The sequence below is a fragment of the Platichthys flesus genome, chromosome 18, assembly GCF_949316205.1.
Source record: "Platichthys flesus chromosome 18, fPlaFle2.1, whole genome shotgun sequence".
In the NCBI taxonomy this organism is placed as follows: domain Eukaryota; kingdom Metazoa; phylum Chordata; class Actinopteri; order Pleuronectiformes; family Pleuronectidae; genus Platichthys; species Platichthys flesus.
The window spans coordinates 4,279,169-4,306,321 of NC_084962.1; the positions used below are offsets into that span (position 1 = coordinate 4,279,169).

The 27,153-nt window shown below is 40.1% G+C and overlaps 1 protein-coding gene across 1 annotated transcript; it reads right to left on the reverse strand.

The window, feature by feature from the left end:
• Positions 1-941: 941 nt before the first annotated feature.
• opn5 (opsin 5) lies at positions 942-26,270 on the reverse strand. The gene is made up of 6 exons (XM_062411945.1): positions 26,153-26,270; positions 11,963-12,082; positions 4,191-4,361; positions 2,949-3,283; positions 2,597-2,841; positions 942-1,198 (listed from the first exon to the last, which is right to left on the reverse strand). Exons 1-6 carry the CDS (start codon positions 26,268-26,270, stop codon positions 1,132-1,134), a joined length of 1,056 nt encoding a protein of 351 aa, XP_062267929.1. The 3' UTR covers positions 942-1,131.
• Between the last annotated feature and the right edge of the window lie 883 nt (positions 26,271-27,153).

Genomic DNA, 27,153 nt, shown 5'->3' on the forward strand with positions numbered 1-27,153 from the left:
TAAATAATTTCCCATACATTGCCACCAGCAGCAACAGTAGCCTGGACTGTTGACATCAGGCGGCCTGGTCCAGTGATTCATGCTGTTAACTCCTGACCCGGATCCTAGCATATGCAGGTCACAAGAGGGATTCCTGATGGGGTCTTCAAGGTTGATCGCGTTCACTCAGAGAAGTTCTTCTGCTCACCAGAGTTGGAAGGAGTGGTTATGTTGACTTTCAGCTCCAACCAGTCCGACCATTCTCCTCATTGACAACGTGTTTCCATCCACAGAACTGCTGCTCACTGGATGATTCTCTTTTTGTAAACTCCAGAAACTGAGAATCTCAGAATATCAACAGTTGCAGAAATCAGTCCTACCAGTCCGAAGTCGCATTTTCCTCCACATGCAGATGCAAGGTATAGACATAACCTGAAGATTCTGACCTGAATGTTTGCTCGTTGATTGGACAATTGCACTGACAATTAGGTGTTCCTACTAAAGTGTTCATTAGTATATATCCACTGTGTACAAGGAGTTAGGGTACAAAAGACAACAGCCTGTACAAACAGCAAAAATAGCACTTCCACTTCAAAACATGTTGAAAAAGGTTTAAATTACATTTTTAAAGCTTAAATATATATACTCTCTTTGCAAGGTTCGTTTCACAAAAAAACCCTACATCTCCAAATGTGACATTACTAGTTTGAAAGTTCTCAATTTCAAAAACCTGAGTCGAGGCGTATTATGAGACCAACACTAGCAAGTCAGCCAAAAGTACTTATTTTTCCTTTTTTCAAAGCAAAACTGACAGTGTGTCTAAAATACTGAAAAAAAAAAAAAAACAGAGTCTAAGAGCTCGCACAACATATTACTTGTATGTTTTTACGTCTGAACATTACAACACAGCTCCACATATGAAGGAGAACCTTGTGGGGAAGATGTGTTTCCAAGTAGGAGGAGGTGGGGAACTGTGGTAAGCATATGTAAATCCATCTTAGGCATTAAAAACAAGCAGCAAGACCGAGGGTGAACAGTTAATGAGGTCAGGCAGCGTGTGACTGGGTAAGTGCAGGACACAGAGGTCAGGGAACAAGGCAAACTTTCCAAAGTAGACGAGGTAAGGAGGTCACACAGTCTAAAGCGTCTGTCTCACATCTCAATGTGAGCTTCTTTGGCTGGTGCTTTGTCCTTTAATGAGCCAGAGATGGTACAGAACCTGCGGGGAACATGAAACAGCAGAGAACAGGCGCATCAGATGGGAACGCTCCGCCAACTAAGCCGATCAATTGAGATTCATTTTAGTTCAGTGTGATTTATACCTGTTACGTAACTTAACATAATGTGGTCAAAACACTACAATATAATCTGTTTGTGTGGAAGGCTCTTGAGTCTGCACATATGATGGCGTTAGCTGCAGAGTTGGGATTCGGCCTGTTTTCACGTCACCGTCATATGCCCTTGAAGATGAGTTTGGTTTGTGGCTTTTAATCAAAAGCTGGGATGGATTTTTCAATTGAGCTCAGCATGGTCCACATTCATCCAGCACATCTGGCTGTATCTGCTTTTTGTCGACGTCTTACTTCTTACAAGCCACGACTACCTTTCCTTCTTCTTTCAACTGCAGTTAAAGCTTTGGTTTAAGCAGCAAAGGTTGTCCCTGCTATTCAAATTCCTCTGTTTTGAAATATATCTATTTGAGACACTGGAGATTGGCAATTGAATCCTGGTCCTGATTAATCCCCAAAAGTCACTTTTGCCATGAATGAAATGTATAAAAATGTCATGTACGACAGATGTGACAGAATGTGGGATTCACAGCATTACTAATTGATAAGGTAAAGAGTCCTTCTGTAGAATAACCTTCGTTACACAACGTTATCCTGCGAGCCAACTACTGGCAGCAACTGTAGGGGTCCATGGTTTTCATCAACAGCCGTTTCAAGTGGTCTATGGTGAAACAATATGGAAAACTGGAAGATGACATAACTGGTTTCTTACATGTCTGTAATGAATGAAATCCTGGCTGCAGTCTATAACAAGCTGTACATAAAGTCGGAATCTGTTTTTCTTTTGAGATTCTGATTGGTTCACTGTAGTTTCAAGATGGAAATACTCAGTTTGCTGCTTATTTTGCTAAAGATAAGTATTGTAATCATATAGAAGCCACATTGGCACATCAATGACAGACAGACAGACAGACAGACAGACAGACAGACAGACAGACAGACAGACAGACAGACAGACAGACAGACAGACAGACAGACAGACAGACAGACAGACAGACAGACAGACAGACAGACAGACAGACAGACAGACAGACAGACAGACAGACAGACAGATAGACAGATAGACAGATAGATAGATAGATAGATAGATAGATAGATAGATAGATAGATAGATAGATAGATAGATAGATAGGAAATTTTATCATGGGATCATTTGTTGAAAAAGTTTGTACAATACCAATTTGATGGAAAATGCTGAAAGCTACACTGCTGTGAATAAGCCGGTGAAGGAGAAGCATTAACATAACTCCAGTGCTCTGCCTGATCTATCAATGTGCTTCAGCTATAATTAATCATCAATAAAGACGAACAATTATAATCCTCTTTACCTTGACTTTCTAAAATGCGTGCGTTTCTTCAGGGCCACACAACAGGAGGATCTTGCGCAGGCGTTTTTCAGGTCCACAACCTGGTAGATGATGGGGTTGTACATGGCTGAGGACTTGGCCAGCAAGGTGGGAATGACAGACACCGAGATGGGCACTGAGTCTGGGTCACCAAACGCAGACACCACGGACACGATTGCATAAGGAATCCAGGCTATCAAGAAGCCTGCACAGATCAGCATTGCCACCTGGAAGAGGATACAAAGCAGTACTCATGTCACAAAGTTGACCTTAACATGATTCCTGGACAAGCAGTACTTTCTTCCCCTCTCCTCCCCTCCTGCCTCTCACCCACCTTTGTAAGTTTCATCTCAAGGTTGTGACTGTTGTTGATCCGGGCATCAAACTGCGACATCTCCTTTGCAGAAGACTTGACTTTGAAGATGATCATGACATAGGAGAAGACAATAATGACAGTGGGGAGGATGAGGCAGAAGATGAGGATGGTGATGACGAAGGCCTGGCCGGACACAGAGGCCTGTGCCAGCCACCAGTCCAGCGTGCAGGATGTCCCGAAGGGCTCAGGGGCGTAGTTTCCCCAGCCGATCAGGGGCATGGTGGCCCAAAACATTGCATACGCCCACACAAATGCCAGGCAGAGGAAGATGTGGTGACGTTTGAGCCATGTGCCTTAGAGGGAAAGAAAAGAGAGAAATGATGATGTACTAGGGATGAGATGGGTACTAAAAAACACATGTAAACAGTTTAGTAGCTTTAATTCTCTCACTCCAACCTTATTTTTCTTAAACATTTTCCTTTCTATCTTTAATCCTGACTCTAAGACCAGGTTTTTGACTGCTGCCTTCTCACTGTCGTGACAATTAGCCAAAACGTAAAAAAAAACTTAAATCATTTCTTGACAACAGAAGGCACAGTTAATGCTTCCATCAGAAGTGGCTAAGCTAGCGCACGTTAGCATTTGTGACGGTCCCTGAATACACCTCGTCCCAAGATATAAGAGGACTTTTAGGCTTAAAACTTGGTGTCATTTATGGTGTTTCAAGTCGAATTTGATTGTCAGGGCTTTATGTAGGTGTCCCTACAACTGGTTTCCACCAGGTGTAGGGACACCTACATAACACCACATGAACAGTATGGAGGCATGAGATTTTTCTGTTGTATTATTACGTCTGAACACGTGGTCACCAGTTAGGTCATTGTATTAGATTCTGCTGCAATGCTGTTAACCCCTGCAACTCCAGAAGTGTTTTGTGGACTCACTTCTCGGATTTGGTAGAACTGGAGATTTGCAGCATTAAATCTTTAGAAATTATGAGATTAAGTCATATCAACATGGAGCAAAGTTTCCGAGGACACGAGGAACTGTTTTTAGGTCAAAGGGAGGAAATACCCAGTGGTGGACCTATTAAAGGGCTCAGTGACTGTATATGCAAATCAGGACAAAACATTTCTATCACATTAGATAGTAATTTATATTTATTCGAATTCAAAAGCCAACCCATGCAAATTTGGGCATTCCTCCGGTCTACATGGAACTTCATTGTTTGAAACCCTTGTAAAGAAATTACTGACATACCGTAACTGAGATGGCAGATTTTGAGATACCGGTCTAGGCTGACCATGGTCATCGTGATGAGGCTCCCAACACCAAAGAAGAAGCCCGCCCAGCCGTAGAATTGACAGCCCTCCCAGCCAAACAACCAGCGGTGGGAGAAACTAGACACAACGAAAAAGGGCTTTCCTGTCACTGCAGGGACACGGAAGGAGAGGAAGGAGATGAGGAGGGAGGAAGTAAATGAAAATGTGTGTGAGATAGAAATAGGAGGAAAGATGAAGAGGAGAATGGAAGAGATGGGTAGAATCGTAGAGTGGGGTTTAGGACAAGAGAGGAAATGGTGAAGAAAGAGGACAGGGGTTCAAATACACATTAGTTTAACAAGAACCACGCTCACATTTACACACATTCATTATTAAGTAATAACTACAAAAAATCTACTTTAACTCTTCAATGGGCGACAATTATTAAAAATGAAATTATTTTCCTCACCTCTCACCATGCATTGCCTCAATGTTTTCACCATGCATTACAAATAGAATCAGTGTTTTGTATTAAAACTATCTTTAGGCCTTTTGGTAAACAGTAAGTGTTTAGCTGAATGATGTTTGTATTATTGCGACACCTATCTACTGTCAACTACAAGGTTTTTATAGTCCAAATGCAGAACGGTGACAAATAAATGAAACCAGATTATAAATCAGGAGAAGCAGATTTTCAGACTTTCTTGTCGAGGTCAAATTAAACAGTTCTCTGACAAAACACAAACTGTATAATAGAGAAATTGAATGGTGGCTGATCGAATCAGACTTTCAAACATAAAAATGGAACAGCAGTCATTCCAACTTTGCTCACATGTGCAGCGGAAACATTTCATAATTTAACGCATTAATAGGTGAAGCATTAATAATTGTGTCAGCAGTGAAACTCAAGATCTTAGGTGTCGACACTGTAAATGAGATGCTTCTCATGATTCAGGGACACACTTCTATTCAATATGAAATTAAAAAAGGTAAATTCTGCTCTTCATTTTGGTTTTGACGAATAGGTATCAGTACATGTCTTGTTACACAAAATGACAAAAAATGACAAAATAAATAAATAAGGAAACCTTTTCAATACCATTTGCCTGTTTTGATATGTGTAATTATTCAAAGTATAAACACTGCATCAAAACCTTTATATTCATCTACATTAACAGGCAGAAAAAACCCTGGTCAGTATTTTGTAATGCTGATGACAAGAGCCTCTTTCTCTTATTTCAGATTGTAAAGATACAAATTATGAATACATGTGACAGCTCGTGGGACAACAGGCAACTTGAGCACCTCATTATTAAAAAGCACAGAAGAGAGAAACAGCAGAGAGAGGAAGGATTATTGATAAGCACGCAAAGCTGTGGAAGCTGTTGTGGTCTGCTCTTCCATCCTGAAAGTAGGCCTCCGTTTCTTGACTCACACGTCCACCGACCAATGCCCAACACGTCAACTGATTCTGTTGCCTTTTATTTGTCTGATTCGTTTTAACATTTGTAGTCCAACTTGAGTTCAAAGACTGCACTCATATTTTGTTTTCAATGTGTATCCTACTTTTTTGGTGAGACTCAAAATGGGACTCAGTTCCAGCCCTTCCCGCTATCATAGCTGTACACATTCAAAGTAATTACTTTGATTGTATTTTATAATGGAAGGGATGGAACTTAGTCCCATTTTGCGAATCGTTTTTGTGAGCCAGCCACTCCTGTTTCAAGTTTTCCACGTATTATTATAACTGAATATTAGACAAAGGTAACCCAAGTTAATTATTAGTCAATTTATTGAGAGCTATAATCTGAAAACGGAGAAAGCTCATGGAAAACTTGAATCGGTAGCGGCTGGTTAACCAAAACATCTCCAAGAGGGATTCAACGATACGACTCAGTTGCAGCCCTTCCCTCTATCACAGCTGTTTATCATCTGATCAAAATACATTCATAGTAATTGCTTCAATGTAATTTCTTCAATAATTACTTCATTAAAATATTAAATCTGAAGAACAAACACTACATACTCACTGAATGATCAAATTTGTTTTGCAGATAACACAAATACCTGGCTCTAACCATCTTCTAGAGAGCAAGACAGGCCAACAGTCATATATCTGGCCAGCCAAGAGCACCACAAAAGAGATAAACATCTAAATCCTCTGGAGGCAAGATTGCATGAGACACGATGAGCCAAATGGTTTCTTGGAATCGCTGAAAAACCCAGTGCGCCGTGTACTAATGATTGCTCACATGTCCGGAGGCTTAATCAAGTTTACACATTCTGAATCACAACAATAACGGCACAGAAACTTTCAGCCCTGGTTCTCAGGCAAACTGTTTTGTTTGTCCTGAGGCCTCCGCTTGCTAACAGCGACCACTGTTGTCATAAGCCTCCGACCTCCTGTTGATGAAATAATTACATAAAGGGAGAATATGAGTTCATGCGAAGCTCGGACTCACTCCCTGTCACTTCCATCAACTTTGGTAGTGGTGAACTTCATGTAGCTGCAGCATTTGTGAACTACGTCCATGCTGCTAGACATCAGAGAAGCTAGTTCAGTAATCACTTTAAAAGAAAACTGAAAGCATTTCTCTTTACTTCAGCCTTTAATAGATCTTACACTTGCCCTCACTCCTGTGCTTTTAACATTTTCATAACTTTATTTCCTTTTTAAAAAATGAAAAAGAAATTATGAAGAATCAACCAATAAATCTGCAGATTAATCTGCAGATTTACCTGAGGCGGTAGCCTCAGGTACAAATACCTGAGGCTACTACAAGCACTGAGTGATGCTGAAAGCAGAATGGAATTTGCAGTACACCAACATACTTTACGTACAGCTTCTTATTCACTGCAGTCAAGGTAGAGAAATGCTGAGAACCATGACTGTCACATAACTGTTGCCTTGTCCTTGACACACAGCCAGTGCTGTGAAAAGCTTTTCCCCTCTTCAAACGGATTTGAAACAGGAAAATAATTCAGATCATCAAACTTTGATAAATGATGATTCAAATTATTGAATGTAAACATCTCTCCAACGACTGTCAGAGATATTATCTGAAAACCGTGAGAACTTGAAATGCGAGTGGCCGGCTAACCAAAACTCCCCCAAGACGGATTCTCCCTGGAGGTTTCAAAAGAGAAACATCCAAAGAACTGCAGGCCTCACTTGCCTCAGTTAAGGGCAGTGTTTATGATTCCACAAAACGAAAGACTCTTGAACAGAAGGGCATCCATGAGAGAGTTGCTGAGCAAACCACTGTTGATCAAAAACAACCACTCATACATTTTTGGGATGATATTTTGTGGACTGATGATTTAAAATTACATTTTTGGAAGACATTGCTTATTTAGAACACACTTATAATCGTACTTTTATTCTTATCTTTAATAATATTTTAAACTGAATTGTTTTTGTCATCGTATTCTATTCTACTACATATTGTTCTGTACTGTATTCTTGAAGCCAGCTGGCACAATAATTGACTTTATTAACACTGTCTTATTTTACACTGTGGCGGTAGTGGGATTGTCTGTTTCTGCTTTGATGCTTCAGGACCTTGAAGACTTGTCATCATCGATAGAACCCTGAGTTCTACTCTGCTGCATACATTCTGTATGTTTACTTAGTATTAGGAAATGTCTGTTGTGCCTGTGCACTTTTTATGTCTCACTGTGGGAGAGTGGGAAACGTTGTATCGATTCCTTGTATGTTCTGAACATGTTAAGAAATTGACAATAAAGCTACTTTAACTTTAACTTTAACTCCTACCTCTTAACATCCCTGCTCGTCCGTCAAGTCGTGATCTTAAGCTCACAGTGCATTTGAGTTATATGCAGCAGGACTATCATCGGAACCACACAAGCAAGCACTCACCTGAATAGAACAAAAGAAATTCAATTTAGGTTTTGGAGCAACCCCCCCACGTCTTAAATTGAATTGCATTGCTGTGGCTTATCCTTACGTTCAATTAACATAATACTTCAAATAATAGTGGGCCGACACTCCTACACAGTAATCTTAAAGACTTGTTAGCAAAAATCGCAAATGTTTAATTGCAGTTATTAGCATCAAGTCTGCGAGCACTAGTTACTAGTTTTTTTTTGGGGGGGGGGACAATTACTTTTTAAATGGGTGATTTGGGAACTCTTATAACTTGAAGAAGTCATGCTGGTCGATACAGAGAGCGCAGGAATAATCAGCTTCTCACGCTTTTGCAATCTCACGTTAAATCTTTTTGCCTGCAGGTGGCAAGAAGAGACATTTCTTTTATTTCATATTGAAAAATCATTTCAATCCAAAAGTAGGATTATGATTAATAATCTTGGGGCCATCAATATTCATAGTGGGTTTCATTAAAAGGAGCTCACAGTTTTGAAGATTCAATTGTCAAGGAAAAAAGTGGTGACCTGGTGCCATTGTTTACATGAGGTGGTCACAACCTGAGACCTATAAATGTCCACCCTGGATTTGATGGTTATCTGGACAGTGGATGTCACAATTATTAGCTCCGAACCACAGTGTTAGACAGAAAATCCTTCGATCTGGAGAATGCCTGTTCTGGATTGCTCTGTGCACGTAAGAACAGGACAAGGTTTATTCTCAGCTATCACTATCTTACTTTCATTCAATCTCATTAATGTTTTTGTTTTGAATTTACAGCATGATTTGAAATACGGTTATCCAGTTTTAGGCAGCTTATGACACTGCTTTCGTTAAGTACATTAGAATTTTCATGATGATCAGAGAGAGCACCTTGTTTCCTGTTGAACACTAATAAAAGGCTTGATGAGAGAACAGGTCAACCAGAGGAGGATTAGTGAGGATTATAACACTGAGGATAACAAGTATTATGCAAGGTTAAAAAAAAAGGCAGTAGTTACGCAATTTCTATGAAATTAAACATATTTTTTCATAAATATCTAAAATTACAAGAGTATTTTTTCAAATTGTCCATCGTGACATGAGCAAGAGAGGTTTCTTTTAGTGGTTGGGCATCTTCAGTTAAAGACTTACAGAATTTGCACCTTCATACAGAGCAACACAGCAGCATAATTACCAATGGTAACAGTATAATGGCTTCAGGCTGATTAATTCTGTTCCGTTCTCACCAAACCATACAGAATGGACGATGTAAACACCTGTCTTGTATAACAACATGTGTGACCCTGTTTAACTCAGTCTTCAGAGTACATTCACCCCTAACTAGCTCTCATTACTCTGGGTCTTTCTCCCACACAAAAACATTGCCCCGAGCAACATGAACTACTAACAATAATTCTATTGTTACAAAGGGCACTTTGCAAATCGTTCTATTTAGAAGTGTGCACAGGATCTGAAACCACTTCTGCCAAGATTAGTGTGTACATACGGAATAGCTATATTTATATAAATGTTGGAACATTTAATTTAAAGATTTAAATGAGAGGAGGGATGGGTCTGAGGTGAGGTGAGGTGTAATAGCAAACTGAATCAATTTGATTAATTGAGAATTATTATTGAAAGAAAGAAATTGAAGGGTGAGTTGGAGTTTATAATTGAATAGCTGTAGAGCTTACATAAATAATACATTTGAATCCTTTCAAACTTTGGACTGAATGAAGAAGATGGTGTTGCAGAATAAATCTATAGCTAATGAAAATGTCTTTTAAAACAGCACAGCATGAATCAGACAAATTTAGGACATGCTTGTTTAACTGGTGCATGGTCTATTTTCTTAAAACTCTTATTCAGCATATTATGATGACATCAACCACATCACAAGGCATGAGAAGAGAGCCTACTTGTTCAATAACATTTATTGTGAGCCAGGTCAAGTGCTTAAGTAGCTCAAGGGGAAACACATGGTCTGATAGCCCGGCTAACCATAACTGTGTTTGCACAGAGCAAGTTGCAGGTCAGCATCCCACACTGAGGGGCACCAACACCAGAATACACACGGAGCAGACGTTTACATACGATCTTGAAACATCTCCTCTCTGAGTCTCACATATTGGAAAAAGAGGAAAATAACAGAATGAACAATTTCTTCACTTTCACTACTAATAAATATGTTTAACCCACTGGAGGGAAGCAGGATTAATTTCATTCAAAAAGGCTAAATGGGCACAACACAGGCCATCACAGATCATCACAATTGCACTGAAGTCAATTTGAATTTGTGTACTTTATCTCATTCGATCTGCCCTCTGCTGAGTTGTACACTTCTATATAGAGATTTAATCATTTGCTAAGCGTACATCCAAAACTGATGGGAAAGTCAACATCCTTAATAAATGAAGTATTTTCTACACTTTATTACTCGCTGAGTAATTGTGATGCTGTGATTCTGTTTAATGGCCTATGAGCACCAACTAATGAATGATCGGCTCTCAACATGCGTCACGCTAGCCTACACACTTTCCAAACCATTATTACTATGTATTTTCCTGACTTTCAAAATAACACAGTATGATTACTGAAGTGAATGGAGTATTCTCCATGACAACTAAAGTGACCTTTACCTGTAAAATCTGTTCCTTTTTAGTAGCTGTAGGTGAATTGTGTTAAATCGGTTCCATAATGTGACAGTATTCAGTTAGGCCAGAGGACAACCTCAAATTCAAAATGTCAAAGCTTACTTGAGGATAGAAGTATGAATTAACAAGTGAGTCATGCAGAAACACGTCGGTTTGCAAAAGTTATTAATGGAGAAAGAACGTGTTTGAAATACATGAGGATGACATTTTGAGATGCAATGCTAAACAATTAATACAATTAATTAAATAGAAAAAGAACACAAGAGTTAATTTAAAAGCAGTCAACAGATATACAGCCTGTTTTTATCAAGAGTGGAAAGAGCACAGGGAAAGAAAAGCATTTAATTCCTCTAACAGCCTCTACCTATCATAACATGTGAATGAATAATGAAAATGCAACCCTTACTTGTGAAGTTATATGTGAAGAGGAATTAAACAGGGAGGTTAATGAAATGAGATGCAAGGAAGATGTGAATTCACTTCTCAACAGTATTGACTTGACCAAACCGATTTGGCTGATTGCTCAGTAACAAGAGGAACTTTCGAACTACCCTGAGTGGCAGATCACAAGACATCCCACAATCACAGAATGATTCCACTTCTCCAAAGATCCAACCAGACTATCTAGTTACCGTCACATCTCTCTTATCAATAACATATATATATATATATATATATAAAAGAGTTAGTGTATTCATAATCCATCTAGATCAAACTGGTTTAATCAAAGAACACGTGTACATCCACGTTCCAACCTAAATCTAAATTTAAAGGGAGATAGGGGGGGATGTGATAAGAGATGATCACATTTAAATTATTGACAGCCATTGTTCTCCTCAAGAGAAACAACAGGAAGATAAAACTTCCAGCATACGATCATACAGAACATGCACCAATCTGTTTTACCATTAACCAATATCTCATCACTTTCACCTTTGAATGATCTGTGAAGCTGACAAAGTGGTAACACATCTGAGTGACCAAGCAAAATGGACAAGAAGCATAAAGACATAAAAAAAAAAATCGAATCACAAAACATGGATTCGTTGTTAATTTCTGAAAAGTAATTTTAGCTAGGTGGTGAGGAAAATTATTTTTGTGGTGTTTTTTGCAGTTGTCAAAAAGCTACAAATCTATTCATAAAAACTCTCCTATACTGATTTCTTTATACAATTTAAATCACATTGTGCAAATGTGTCATTTGGTTTAACAACAAAATAATGCTGGGTTTTTTATGATTTACAGTACCTGAAATGCCAAAGTCGAAAATGGCTAGATTAACAGTCATGAGCTCAGGAGGCCTTAACTTGGTCTTGCGTTTGATGGTCATGTAAATGACGTAGCCATTCCCTGTTGCAGACATTATTCCTGCAAGAGAGAAGAGAGAGAGAAGATTGATGAAATACATTACACACGTTACAATACATACATTTACACAACTGAGACATTGCTTGCTTATCGCCTCTACTGTAAGGCATTATCTAGATTTATTAATAGCACAAGTAACAATGTCTTTGTCCTTTGAAATGTGCCCGTGGGTGTGTTGCTTAGGGCAAGTTGCAGGTCCTATCACTGTCAGAGCCTCTGAATCCGTTGACAAGTGTATCTCTTGTAACCTTAAAAACGGGCCTGGATGATGGCTAGCATCTAGTTAGCATGGCTTGTATGAGAAACTGTGTATAAATGTTGTGTAACTATGCTGTTTCTGGTCTGTCGATGCAATGATGGGCCGGTGACGTTTGTACGTGACTCTTAAAGACGTCATGAGATTATCTCAGATGTCATGTTCACAGCACTGCCTTTTGGAGATGGAACCAACTCGTTTTATATACATGGGGAGTGTCAGTGGTTTCACTGGCAATGAATCACTGATGTATTTCTCTGCATGGCTGGTTTATATTCAGAAACTTTTGCTGAAACTTTTCCACTATTGCAATTGCGCTTCTTAGCTCTCAAGGAAACCAAGCCGTTCCTGTGTGGGGGGGTGGATGAACTGTAGAGATCCTTCCATCTTTATTCAGGCAAAAATGGACCTCTGTGGGGTTCACCTCGAGCAGGTGGATGTGTTGACGTAATTTGACAACACTCAACAGACAGAAAAATTAAACAAATAATACAAATATATCGGGATTAAAAAATTAGGAGCCACCATTGTTGAAGACACCGACAATGACTTCAAGATAATGTGTGTGTTACATCCTGCCCCTGCCTGCTGCTCTAGCCCTGCCCTTCAGATAATTGCTGTTTTTGTCCTGCTGCTTTGTTCTTGTGCATAAGGCAACCTCTGGAGAAAGTCTTGAAAAACAGATTGAATAAGATAGCAAAAAACGATTCCATTGAAGGTTGGCTTGAATTCAAATTGGGTATCTCAGGGTGGATGAGATCCACCCTGACCTGCAGCTGAGACCTGCTCTGACCCTGGCTGCTTCCTCCCATTCCTTTTTCATGATGCTGCCAGAAGGAGAAGGCTTTACTGAAACCTTTTCAAACCTAAAATGTAGGCCTAGGCCACAAGTCTTCTTCTCGCAGGTCGAGTAAAAGACTGTTTGTGTTCACCAAATACGCTTCAGGTCTGCAAGGAGACAGCTGCCAGCATCGACTGATCTCTCTCACTGCCTGCAGGATTACAGAACAGGGGATGAAACAGATCACGTTTTTCCTCCATCTGAGTCGGCTTCACTGATTTCCTGCTGCCCTGAATAAACCATCTCGTCGTGACCACCTGAGGAGCAAGGTAAAAAGCCCTGACGTAACTCTCACACACACACACGCATGCATGCATGCACACTATGAGATTATACATTGCTTGTGCTTACGTATGGTTGCTTGTTGTGATAGCTGGAGTTGGATAAGAGTTGTTTGATAATTTAAAGTTATTATAGGAATATTGTTGCGATAAATTCTGTTGTGCTTTAATCAGTGACGGTTTTATGAATGTATTTGCCCTGTGTGACGACTGGATTGTTACATTACTGATATTTCCCCAAATATTGATACTTCTAGTTGATAACCAAGAGACTGTAGCAACAGATTTGTTATTGGTACCTTAAACCAAAGTGGTGCCTCCTATTTAGTAATACAACACAACCTTCTGATTCAGGATTCTGGAATATGGTCGACCCGTTCTCCCCCCTGAGCCACAGCTCCGCCCAGGGTCAGGGTTGATAATCCTGGATACACTAGCAAGAGCAGGCTACACTTTGAATATATACATCCGATGCAAAATCCCCCAAAACACAGGAACATGCCCTGACTGACAACTGACTCACAGACTTCGGGATATCATCTCGGCTTCAGGGGGTGTATGTCTCCCCACCTTAGCAAACAATCAGGGATTCTTAATAATCACAATAAATCCTATACAAATAATTAAAAACTAAGTCCTTGTACTGGACTTTTTGTATTTCTGTCCGTCTCCTTCCACAACAACAATCATCCTGAACATGAGCTTGTTTTTTTACAGCCACAGCAGTGACTCTCTTGCGAAAGCACAACTGTAGCTCGGGCTTGTGCAACAGAATTATTGCTCAGATCTGCTCCAAAGATCTCAATAACAATGCCAATGAGCTCCAAGGCCTGAGGCTCGCAATTTGTAGCCATGGAAATCTTCCCCATCACTGTGCCTCTCAGTGCATCTTGTTATAGGGCATTAAGGCAGAGAGAAAATTACACAATTAACACATGAAAGATAAATAACGAGTGTCACGTCTCGTGTTGAATCTATAAGTGGATGTTTCTCTTGCGTTTAGTAAGCAGCTGCAGTGATTGTGCTGAGTTGACTTTTTTCTCTCTTTGTGTGTGTGTGTGTGTGTGTGTGTCTATATGTTGACATGTCTACATAACAACAAGTGTGGCTCAGTGTCCAAAAATGTACAAGGTCAATTCTTTGCAAACAATCCCATAATGCGTCATGTCACCTTTCACAGACAAGAAACACAGCTGTGCACAACTACAACCTGCCTACAATTTCAAGGATTCATTTCAGACACAGGCCAGTTATTGCGTTTAAAAGGCCAAGTGAGTCTATTCACTGTTGTTTGTGCATCTGAGAGGACCAGGCGAGGACTGAGGTTGTCGAGCTTGACTGACAGCTCACAGGAAATGACATCTTTAAAAGAGAGCCAGTGGAAAACAATGAAAAAGAATGTGGACAATATTGTAGAAATGTGACGCTTTTCTTTTTTTATGTACAAATCTGAGGAATGAATCAGGCTCCTTATGCCCTTTGGTTGATTTGCTTTTAAATGACCTTCAGTTCAGCCACAACAGAAAAAAACTAACTTATTATATTTCCCTAGAAATCCTTTTCCACTGGTTTTTAAAGATACAGTGTGATTAAAAAACAGAGGGGCACTCCTGATAACCAAAACAAAGCACTCATTCATACGATGGTGTTATCGTGCCACAGATAAGGATGCAACTCATTTCAAAAGGAAGTGTGCGAGAGAAGCATGTGTAGTAAGGCAAGAAAGGTCACTAAAGATAATAAATAATAAGTGTGCGTGTGAAAAAGGGGCAGGGATGTTTGATCTTTTACAAATGCAAATAAACCTAGATAATCCGCTGCTTTTCTTGCGTTGTTTACAGACCCACCATGAATGAAACATGACAAGTAAAAGCTTTAGGGTAAACAATTCACGTAAGGCATTCGACAACCACTGGCAGCAACATATTCATGCCATGAAATCTGCAATGTGAAAAAAGGTCCTGACATTTCCAGCACACAAGAGACTTTAGGCTATAATGATGGAGAGAAATAAGAGTGGAAAAGAATGACAGAATTCCACCGATATCGACCCCATTCTGTATCCACTCTGTTTATAATGACAAACAGGAGCAACCATATAATGGCCTGACATAACAGCTTTCCTCATGGTCAGTTGTGTAAAACCTGTTTCATTTACTGAGCTCAACTATGAGACCAGAATACAGCAACGTGGCAAGACCAACATATACAATGTGGACTTCATTGTGATCTGCCAGTTCTTTCAGTACACCGAGAACATTATTTCTATGTGAAATGACACAGATAGCCTGACAGGGTTTTCTACAAGAATACTAAGATTGTACTTACACTGTAACGCTTTACACTGTTTATCGTGTGTAACTTGCACGATTATGCAACCATGCAAGCGAGTGCAGGTTAACATTTTTTATCCTTCAGCCTTCTAAGAACAAGTAATAAATACACTTTCTGTGTGTAATTTGAAAAGAGTAATTTGCAAACACACAGTTGTCTACTTTGTAGCGAATTCTTTCTTTTAGGTCTTTACTGCTGCTCCGACTAATCTACAAGGACACACACACACAAACAACATGGCAACAATGGCGGACAAGGTTAAAGCTTCGGTGTGTAGAATGCAGTGACATCCAGTGGTGAAGTTGCATGTATAAACATGAAGGAGAACCTGTGGTAGCCTTCACTTGCCCAAACACTCTAAATGTGTTTAATTTGTCCAGTCTGGACTCCTGTAGAGGGGACCAGGTCCCATTTAAATATAAAGTATTTAAACGCCTTATATAAATCCCTTTCACCTACATCTTACAGTATAGTTGACTTTATGTGTAAATGAGTCATAACTCCATCACAGAAAAGCTTTAAAGCTAACTAAAGGAAATGCACTACAAAGCTTACAAAGTTAAAGCAAGATTAATGATAAGCTGTCCAAGCGCTTAAAGGGAGGTGGATATTGGTCTTGAAGTGGATTTGAAGGGTAAATAGAAAATGATTTACAAATAATGAAATGTTATGAAGCCATAACAGAGTTACCACCCCATGGTTATGCACTTCTCCGAACCAATAAAATTACAGTTTACATCAGTCTTTCCAGACTCATATAGCTAATGTATTGAAAAATTTAAAGGAATTTATTGAGAGAAAGACGGAGCCTTCATTTAGAGACTATTACAGAGGAGTACAGAGGACTGATAGGAAGCTTTGTCACATGCAGTGGGACTGCTATCATCTGAAGCTCCATATCTGCAAAATTATTGAGCTAGCGATGGACTAGCAGAGGAACAGTAGCCTCCCTGTCCTGTATGTCAGCCAGGGAGAGGAAGTAGGGAGTGTGGATTCCTACTGTATAAGTCAAATCAATAAAAATGGAGCTGGATGTTTAATGAAGTGCATTATAATAACAGAAATGATCAAATATAACGCTGAGACAGCTTGAGTTGTCTCTCTAAGGATAGCAGATGTTCTAGAGATTGTTGAGCGCCTTGAGCCACATTTTGGATTTAAGTAAATTAAATTAATTCAATTTGACCGAGTTTGTTGTTGCTCTGCTGCATGTCTACTTTATTATTGTGTTTCTATAAGGCCTAAACCCCACACACACACACACACACACACACACACACACACACACACACACACACACACACACACACACACACACACACACACACACACACACACACACACACACACACACACACACACACACACACACACACACACACACACACACACACACACACACACACACACACACACACACACACACACACACACACACACACACACACACACACACACACACACACACACACACACACACACACCCTGTATATACTTTGGAGGTGCAAATATATTTTATTGTGACACAAACAATAATGAGAACAAAAAGTTGACATCTGTTGGGTGCATAAGTATTCACCCCCCTGTGTCAATACTTGGTAGAACCCCCTTTCGCTGCAATTACAGCTGCAAGTCTTTTGGTGTATGTCTCTACCAACTTTGCATATCTAGAGATGGAAAGGTTTGTCCATTCTTCTTGGCAAAAAAGATGAAGCTCAGTCAGATTGGATGGCGACTGTCTGTGAACCTCAATTTTCAAGTCTTGCCATAGATTCTCAATTGGATTTAGGTGTGTTCCTTGGCTGGACCATTTTAAGACATGAACAAGCTTTGATCCAAACCATTCCTTTGTAGCTCTGGCTGTATGTTTAGGGTCATTGTCCAGCTGTAAGAGGAACCTCCATCCCAGTCTCAAATCTTTTGCAGACTGCATCAGATTTTCTTCAAGGATTTCCCTGTATTTGGCTCCATCCATCTTTCCCTCTATTCTGACCAGTTTCCCTGTACCTGCTGAAGAGAAGCATCCCCACAGCATGATGCTACCACCACCATGTTTCACTGTTTGGATGGTGTGCTCAGGGCGATGGGCAGTGTTGGGATTCCGCCACACATAGCGTTTTGCATTGAGGCCAAAAAGTTCAATTTTGGTCTCATCTGACCAGAGCACCTTCTTCCACAAGCTGGCTGTGACTCCCACGTGGCAAACTCCAAATGGGATTTATTATGGTTCCCTTTCAACAACAGCTTTCTTCTTGCCACCCTCCTTCCAAAAAGGCCAGCTTTGTGGAATAGACAACTAATAGTTGTCCTGTGGACAGATTCTCCCACCTCAGCTGTGGATCTCTGCTGCTCCTCCAGAGTAACAATGAGCCTCTTGGTTGCTCCTCTGATAAATGTTCTCCTTGTCCGGCTTTTCAGTTTGGGTGGACGGCCTCCTCATGGTAGGTTTGCGGTTGTGCCATATTCTTTCCATTTTCTGATGATGGATTTTATGGTGCTCCGTGAGATGTTCAAAGCTCTGGATATTTTTTTATAACCTAACCCTGCTTCATACTTCTCCACAACTTTATCCCTGACCTGTTTGGTGAGCTCCTTGGTCTTCATGATGCTGTTTGTTCAGAAATGATCTATAACAAACTCTCAGTCCGTCACAGAACAGGTGTATTTATACTGAGATTAAATTGCAGACAGGTGGACCCTATTTACTAAGTATGTGACTTGCAAATGTGACTTGTGAAGGCAATTGGTCGCACCAGATTGTTTTTAGGGGTTTCACAGTAAAGGGGGGGGAATACATATGCACTCAACACTTTTCAGATTTTTATTTGTAAATAATTTTGAAATCCATTTAATATTTTCCCCCACTTCCAAATGATGGACTATTTTGTTTTGGTCCATTACATAAAATCACGATGAAATAAATGTTAATCTGTGGTTATACCATGACAAAATGTAGAAAAGTACAAGGGGGTGAATACTTATGCAAGGCACTGTATAAACATATGTGTGTATATATATATATATATAGGCTGCTCTAAATCGTGAAACCTCAAGGCTGTCCTACTACAGCTCTTGGCCTGATCCACTGACCCTTGACCACAAGGTCAGTGGATCATATTCTCAAAGTGAAAATTTGTGCTAAATCTGAGGACACTGCCGCCAACATTCCTGATATACTGTGTTCATAAACACGGGACAGGTGGACACACGGACAACATACTGCCTCTATCCATGGCTTTGGCCAACACAGTCATAAAAATCCAATTTCCCTCCAGCATACTGATAATGTTTTGAGAGTCAACGTAGAATGTGTTAAATTTCCCACCCTGAGGAATGTAAACATTGATAACAGAGCAGGCTTACAGATGGGCTCCTGCTCAGGAGGTAAAGTGGGTTTTTAGCTGATCGGAAGATTGGTTGGAGACCCAGCTTGTCCTTGGGCATGACACATGAGCTCCAAACAGCTCCTGATGACTGTTATGGCAGTGAATGAATGAATGAGATCCATGAATGATAGACAAAGAGCTAGAAACAGAATCACTGTGTGAATGTGTGTCAATGATTGAATGTCAACTGTATTAGTAAGGCTTTGAGTGGTCCAAAAGAATTTTAAAGCACTATATAAATGCATTCTTTTTACCATTTATCTCTTCTATCCGTGCAATCTATTGATGCAGGTCAATTTTTATTTTGGGACTTAAAATAAACACAGTGAGAGCAATATTCTGTCCTCTGAAGAGCACAGAGGCAGGGCAGAGAAAACCTTTTCTCTTCTTGCCTCGCAGGTTTCTAAATAAAAAAAAACGTGACCATGGGTTCAAAAGAATTAATCTTTCAATCATGATCTTGCTGTCCTGTCAGCTGTTTCCCATTCAGCTTGTTTGATCTGCACAAACATCTTTTTCAGGAATAAATAAACCTGATTCATTCCAATTATTTATGGGAAGAGTTAAACAAAAAAAGGCCAAATGTAATGAATGAATAGCACAATGAGCATATTTTGCATCTTCGCATTTCCTTGCACTCATATCAATGTTTCTGGAAAAAATAGTAAAGACAGGCTGTCAGCCAAGATGGAGCTATAGGAGCTATTCCTCATGGAGCCTCGGAAAAATGCACAGGAAATGTAAATAGATAGAACATAATGCACCCCAACGTACATCATTCTGCCTCTTACTCTGCCTGCATATTGAGTGAAGCTCCTCTTTAACCTATCTGCAGATAGTGTCCTTTGTATAGAGGCTAAAGCTTGACACACTAATGGAGCAGTGATCAGCTGATCCTCTGCAGCCATCAATCATATATGCCTCCTGATCTATATATATATTTATAGATAAGATATAATCCACTTCCTTTTATTTCACGTCCCATTGTTGGTTATGCTGCTGCTGCCAAGGGCTGCTGCAGCCACGATGGGGACATCCGGAGATGAGCTAAGCTGTGATGTGATGGGAAACCAATGTCCTTCACAGCCTTGCACCTTTGTGGCAAACGGGAAAATGCAGATGTGCAACAGGCAGAGGTGTAAAAAGTACTGAAATATTGTACTCAAGTAAAAGTACAATTACTTTGATGAAATTAAAAAAGTAGTTAATTTAAGTAAAAGTTACTTAGTTACTTCGAACAAATTGATGGGGGCCGCTCCTATACAGTGCAAAAAAGGACAAGGGGTCATAAATCCAATCCAAAAACAGTTATTTTTAATTAATTAAGTACAATGACATTAAACATGTCAAACATTAAACTGTCCCACTGTATATTTAAACTTTTGGTTCAACTTTGGTCCACCTTTAGAGCACTAGTCTACAAATTTCTTGTTGAATTTGAGCAGCAGCTGACTTTCAAGGTGAGAAAAACTCATCCAGGCTCGCTTTGCAGTGAACAGCAATCCAGCACAGCGGAAGAGTAGCTCGCAGGCGGCCAAGGCAGGAAGGCCAGTGTTGAGTTTCAGGCAGTGTTGTGCATGAACACGTTCAAAAGAACACGTTCATTGAACACATTCATTTTTATGAGAAAGTTGAACTGAACGAAACTTAATGACAAAATAATGAATTTGAGCGGTGAACACGTTCATGTTATCTGAGGTCTAGCTAAAACGTTAAGGAATGTTTTCCTTCTCCTGAGGAGAGACAGTGTCTAATCGAATGCTTGCACCATGTCGTTGTTATCTTTGTTGTGTTTATTTGAAAAGAAATGCAGTCTTACAGGGCAAAATACCATCTGTATGTTGCAGTTCCGTTTTTCTGGAAAATCGTTTGGGGGGGGTTGAAGCTTGCATAGAGCGCCAAATGTGCTAGGTCCGGCCCTGTGTAGCGCAGTGATCCTCAAACTGTGTGGTGCGCGGAGTCACAACAGCCCGACCGGGAGGGGAAAATGCCAGGTGGAACTAATATTACCGCCGAACTAATGTTTTGACGTCCGCATCACTTTAACGGCGGAGCAGTAAACAAATCGCTCTTTCTCCGGAGCCAAGGGTCTGAACCCGCGGCTCTGCAGCTGCTCTGCAGTGGCTCCATGTGCATTGTTGTGCATGTCGCACATATTTTTCGCGAACAGTGAACTTTACGATCAGTTTTCATATGTTGAACGTGCACGTGAGGGAACGTCATCCACTCTGCAGGATATACCACTGCAGTGAGAATTGACTTGCGCCTTAAACTATCTTTATTTTTTTTACTCAGTAACGGATGTAATTCCAAAGTAGCGAAGTACAATACTTCAGTCAAAATCTACTTAAGTAAAAGTAAAATTACCCATTTCAAAAACTACTCAAAAAACTACTCAATTACAGTAACGTGAGTAAATGTAATTTGTTACTTTACACCTCTGGCAACAGGCAGGTCAATGTTTCTGCTTCTTCATTCAAAGACAATGCTAGGCTCTAATCAGGACAATGCTAATGTCCCTAGTGGTCAGGTTTACATCCAAATGTAAAACACACTTTAAACAAATATCCAAAACATAAGCTAAAGAAAAATGACTAAACTAATGATCAAATGAAAGTGGGCTTCCATCCACTATAGTTATGTGACTATTAGAAGCTGAGTGCTTTGATGCTAATTCACATGTCAGGTCTAATTCCCAGCGGAAGAAGAGATGATGGGAATAAAAAGAATAAAGAGGACAAAACCTTGTAGAACATATGACGGATATATATTTATGTTTCTTTCATCCATTTCTTTTATTTATTTATTTCACGAAAGGTCGGCATTCTACACAGATCAGATTTTAAAATGAATTGGTTGTTTCAGTCCCAACCTTTAGATATACATATGTTACGATCTGTTATGCTAAGTCAGTTTCTTGTACTTTGCTGTATTTTACTGAAGTCTATAATTGAACTTTCTAACCTCAGTAATGCATACATTGTTAAAGGTGTTTTATTAACCAGAATTCAATTTCCAACATCAATTCTGCAAAATTGAAAAGTGAAAACACATTGAGGTGGATTAATGACAGCAGATTAACACAATCATGTCATCCTGGATGAAGGTTTCCTGCATTATTAAAATGAAGGACTATGTTGCAACAGAGAAAATCTAATAATTTTTGTCATACACTTTTTCTATATATTTCATAAAATAGCAGATCCAAACACTAGGTGACATTCCTGAATCCTACTGTTTAAATCACAACTTTTCATGTGATTCCACACACTTGATGGAAGGATGTTGTATGGAGCAGGGAAGAACAAAGTAATTTAAGTGTGGTGCTGATCTGGATCAGGGGGCAGTTCTATGAATTTTCTTTAACACGGCCAGATCTTGCATTTTGCAACATTTTCAATTATTTCTCAGAGAATAAAAGTGGCTGTGAATATTGGATGAATATTCTCGAATTAGAATGTTAGGACCTTTTAATACCTGTCTTTGGTCATAGCTTCTGTGATTGCTTCGCCCTCATGTGTCACCTCTGTGTTCGATCATTACTACCTACCTTATTTAGGATCTGGTCTATCAAGTCTGTTATATGTCAGCTTGTCTGTTCAATTTATATCGATTGAGTTTCCCAGATGCTAGTTTCTTAGCATCTGCCAACCCGTTTGCCTTCTGCACAATATGCTTTATCCAATGTTGCTCATTTTAATCCAGGCTGAGTGCACTGGTTATATAGGAGGCCGACACAGTGTACAAGACTGAGACAGATGTGAGCAACAAAGATCTGACAGCTGGAGCTCGTACAGAGGAGCTGAAGCAAGATGATAACTGCGACGGAAAACTGAAATCGTTAATTCTATGCGTTAAATACATTTACATTCAACTGCCAGTGTCTCAGCAGAGTTCCATTCAGCCCACTGACAGATAAAAGGCTTTCTGGGAGTGTGTGTTTGTGTAGGTTCTGGGTTTCCACCGACCTACGTGCAAATTAACATTCTCTTGTCAGGCCTTTGATTTAATGAAGCTTCTTCAGGATTATCTTGTTCCTTACACACATTTCCTGAGGCACTGTGTGATGTTATATCCTGTTTTTGTTTTGGAATTTCTTCGTCCCTTCTTTCCACGAGGTTAATCATCTGATTGACAGGCGCCTAGTGTGCTGAGCTTATATATAAAGGCCCTTTGTTCGGCTGTCCCTCTCTCCTGTGCTGCGGAGACACCATCGTGGTCTCTGGTAAACAAGCAATTATTCAGGGGTTTATTTCAATAAACTTCTATGCATTAATAGTCTTCCTTGGTGTTGAGTCCATAATTTTGATCGGTGTGAGAGCCAGCCGTAACAGTGTGCTCAAGTACTGCTGGGCTGGGAGGGATGCATCTACAGAGCCAATAGTGTTATACTATAAAAATATATGATGCCATTGCAGGTTCTAAAAGAATATACAGAATAAAACTGTAGGAAGTGAGATCAGCTGCAGAAGGCAGTTCACAGGTAGCTGCTCCCACTGATTTATATTTCGTCAAAGAAACCATAGCTGTATCTCAGACAATGGTTTAGGTGTACAGTACAAGCATACAATTTCATATATACACATTACATACAGTCTGGGCTACATTACCTCCTTGTTCAGTTTTATTAAATTAAATATAGCTCACCCTGTCTTATCTTAATGTTGGCCGGCCTTCCATGTGATATCAGACTGTAATGCAATACATTTTTCATTCCTCTCCCACTCTTTAAATATAAGAAGCAGTAGCAAATGGTATCATGTAGATTAATCTGGGTTGTAGGAACCACTAACCCACACTTTAGCACTGTGACATATGTAAAGCTTATAAATGTATGTGAGAGACCTATTAGAAACAAATTTTTAGTAGGATATGCATCCAACCAAATAAAAAAAAAAGGGTTTATCAGAAAAACATAAAAACGGCACATGGCTAAAGCCACAGTGACTTTCTGTGTCAGCAGCTGCTGCAACTATTCAAAACCATTGTGGGGGGCGGGATGTGTATCAAATCCACAAGGGACGCTAGAGGCTGTGACACTGTCGACCCACAGATCCAGAACCAGCTGGGACAAATCTTCCTGGCAGAATTCCAATTTTTCAGCTCCAGCTTTTCAATTCCAACTAAATGCTGTGTGTCATCTGACTGAAAATAGATGATTGATTCTGAGTTTATAGATTTCTGATCATAAGCCATTTCCAAAGTCTGATATGGCACATCTGGTCAATTAAACACCAAACATAATGCAGTTACAAGAAATAAATGGAAGTCAATTTGAATGCATATATTCGAAATAGTAGTATCAATGATTGGCTGCAACCTGTAACCACCTGGTCATTTTGCATTATGCATTTAGCTCCAACCCGCAATTAACACCCTGTTGTGTTATATACGTAAACTGCAGTTTTCATATATCGGGGTTTACATCTACATAAAAATCCCTCTGATCGGATAACACCTCTGAGTGTGATGATTCTGTATGTTGGTGTTTTTGGTGTTCTCTCTCTCCCCCTCTCCGTTCTGTTCTCTCCCTGCAGGTCGTGTGTGTGGCAGGGGGTGTTGTTGGTTTCTCCTCAGCAGCAGACAACTCACTTATCAACCTCTCCATAAAACCCTGGTTTGGACTCCACTACTCTGGCAGATAATTCCGTCTTGTTCGGTACACCACTCGCATATGACTCTCTCGGCTCTCGTGTCCTTCTGTTTTGATACTAATCTGTGTTTTTTCCCCCCATGTAACCCAGACATCGCGTGTGCCTTGCAGCTCGCCCTCGTCTTTGTTTTTCCCGTGCTGTGTCCTTCCCGTGCTGTTTTCTGTGTTCCCGTGGATATAGGAGCGAGCCAGCACCCTGCCGCCACAGCCTGCCTTCTCTGAAGATTTGAACAAATAGAACTCTACTTTTGTTTAAAGGGGATATATAATGAAAATGTCACTTTTGTAGTGCTTCTACACGTTAAATTGGGTATCTGGCTTGTCTACCGACCCCAAAACTCTGGAAAAAAACAACTGAAAATCTACAAAGACATAGTGTCTCTTCCCAATTTTTATCAAAGATAGGAAAATGACAACGTGGTCGTGTCTGTTGGCCAGTCAGTACTGAACTATCACTGAAACCAGGCATGGGCTCAACATTGCTCCTATTTGAGCTGCTGCCTGCCTCCAGAGGAGCGTCTTCAGAAGGCTTTAAATACCAGGAAAAGTCAGTAATTTGATTTGCTGCTGAAAGCGTTGTAATTGCTGCCATTATTTATTTACACATTTTTTTAATGTACTTTTTGTTAAGCACCATTTGAAGGCAACGCTTATACTAGCAGTGTAATAGTTCCATGGTATGGTCTTGAGTACATTCTGATAAGTGCTTTAAGATTGTGTTCCTTGTTGCTTTACAAATGCAATATAATTGAATTTAGCTTCATTATAACATTTGTCCTTGTTCCCTCTGCAGTGCTAGTCAGCTTTAGTGGCCACCAGTTAGCTGAACACATACCACTTGGTCAGCTACAGTATTTTACAGCTAATGGTCATTTCTCTATACTGGGTTCACTTTCCAACTGTTTACGCTGTGGTATATCAGTGTAGGACAGTTTCTTTCTGGTGTGAAAATGTATTTCACATTCCAATTTCAGACACATGAAGAAGCTGCTAAAGACAAGACACTGTGCACAGCTGTGTGTGGACCAATGATGTGATGTTTCCTTCCAGTCAGCCAAAATAAACCCTAAGCCTCAACACAGCTTCCTGTGTGTCCTGCCAAACGGCTTCTGCAGAAATCCCCCGACTCACATAACAAAGTTAACCTGAACTCCGTCTTAATGACCGCACGTGAAGTCATGTGTTTTCCTAAATCAGATATCCGCACTCATTTCATGTCACAGACTCCTATTATCTGTTTTCTTTAAGCTCCCTAAAACATTTGCACTAAACCGGATTGCAGCAACAAAGAAAAGCATTTTTCACAATAAGAGACTGACCTATGATACAGATGTAAAAAGCTGCAACGATATCCGCCTCTCTGGAGAGCTTTGAGGCGAAAGGGTCACCGTGGAGCAGATGATGGGAGGCGTATGAGGGCCACGTCTCGTTCGCCATCACTTCCTTCGGTGGGGAATGTCCTGTGAAGTGGAGCAAAGGTCTCAAACAATGAAGCTACTTCAAATTGAAAAAACACACAAACACATACAGGTTTCAGATAAACAGGTCTAAAAACTGCATATATCCACCGATTCATGCAATGCGTAGAATATTAAATTATGCATGCAGGCAATATTTAATGAGCCAGTACCCACCTACACATTTCACAAACCTGCATGCTCTATGTTATGAAGTCCCCCCCCCCCCAGACAGCAATCAGGAACAGATGTCACAGGTGTCAACAGGAGATTGCCTCACGTCACTCTATCGCGAGAAGGGACAGCGATAGCACATTTTGCAGAGTTGCTAACTGATGAGCTGATAAGTGTGAGACCGTGTTCTCATGTTAGAGTCTGACTCAGTTGTGCAGGTTCAAGAAAACAGAGGATCCACTTTTTCCACATCTCATGGACTGAAAAGCTCCAATGTTAGAAATAACCTGCTGTGACACATCAAAATGCCTGAAGTCGTTGGTCCTATCATGGGAAGAGCGTGTGTTGCCACAGTTAGCTGGTTCTTTATATTCAAATAAGTAAGGCAAGTAAAGCAAGTAGAGCATCTGCCATTAACACTGTCTCTCCACTATGACAGTGAAGGAAACACTATGAAACTTTCACTGAGTAGCAGTAGTAATTATTCTGTTGGATTTTTAGTCTGAACGATTAAAAAGATAGCATATCAATCTCAAATGTCTTGACCAGAGCTCAGATTGCCCAGTCCCAAGCACTGACCTGAAACAAGATACCAGTTACATCAACTTGATTTATCTGTGTGTAATAACTGCATAATGTTGCTCTAATAGTGAACTAGGTTTATAACCAAATCTGCATATAGTGTGACC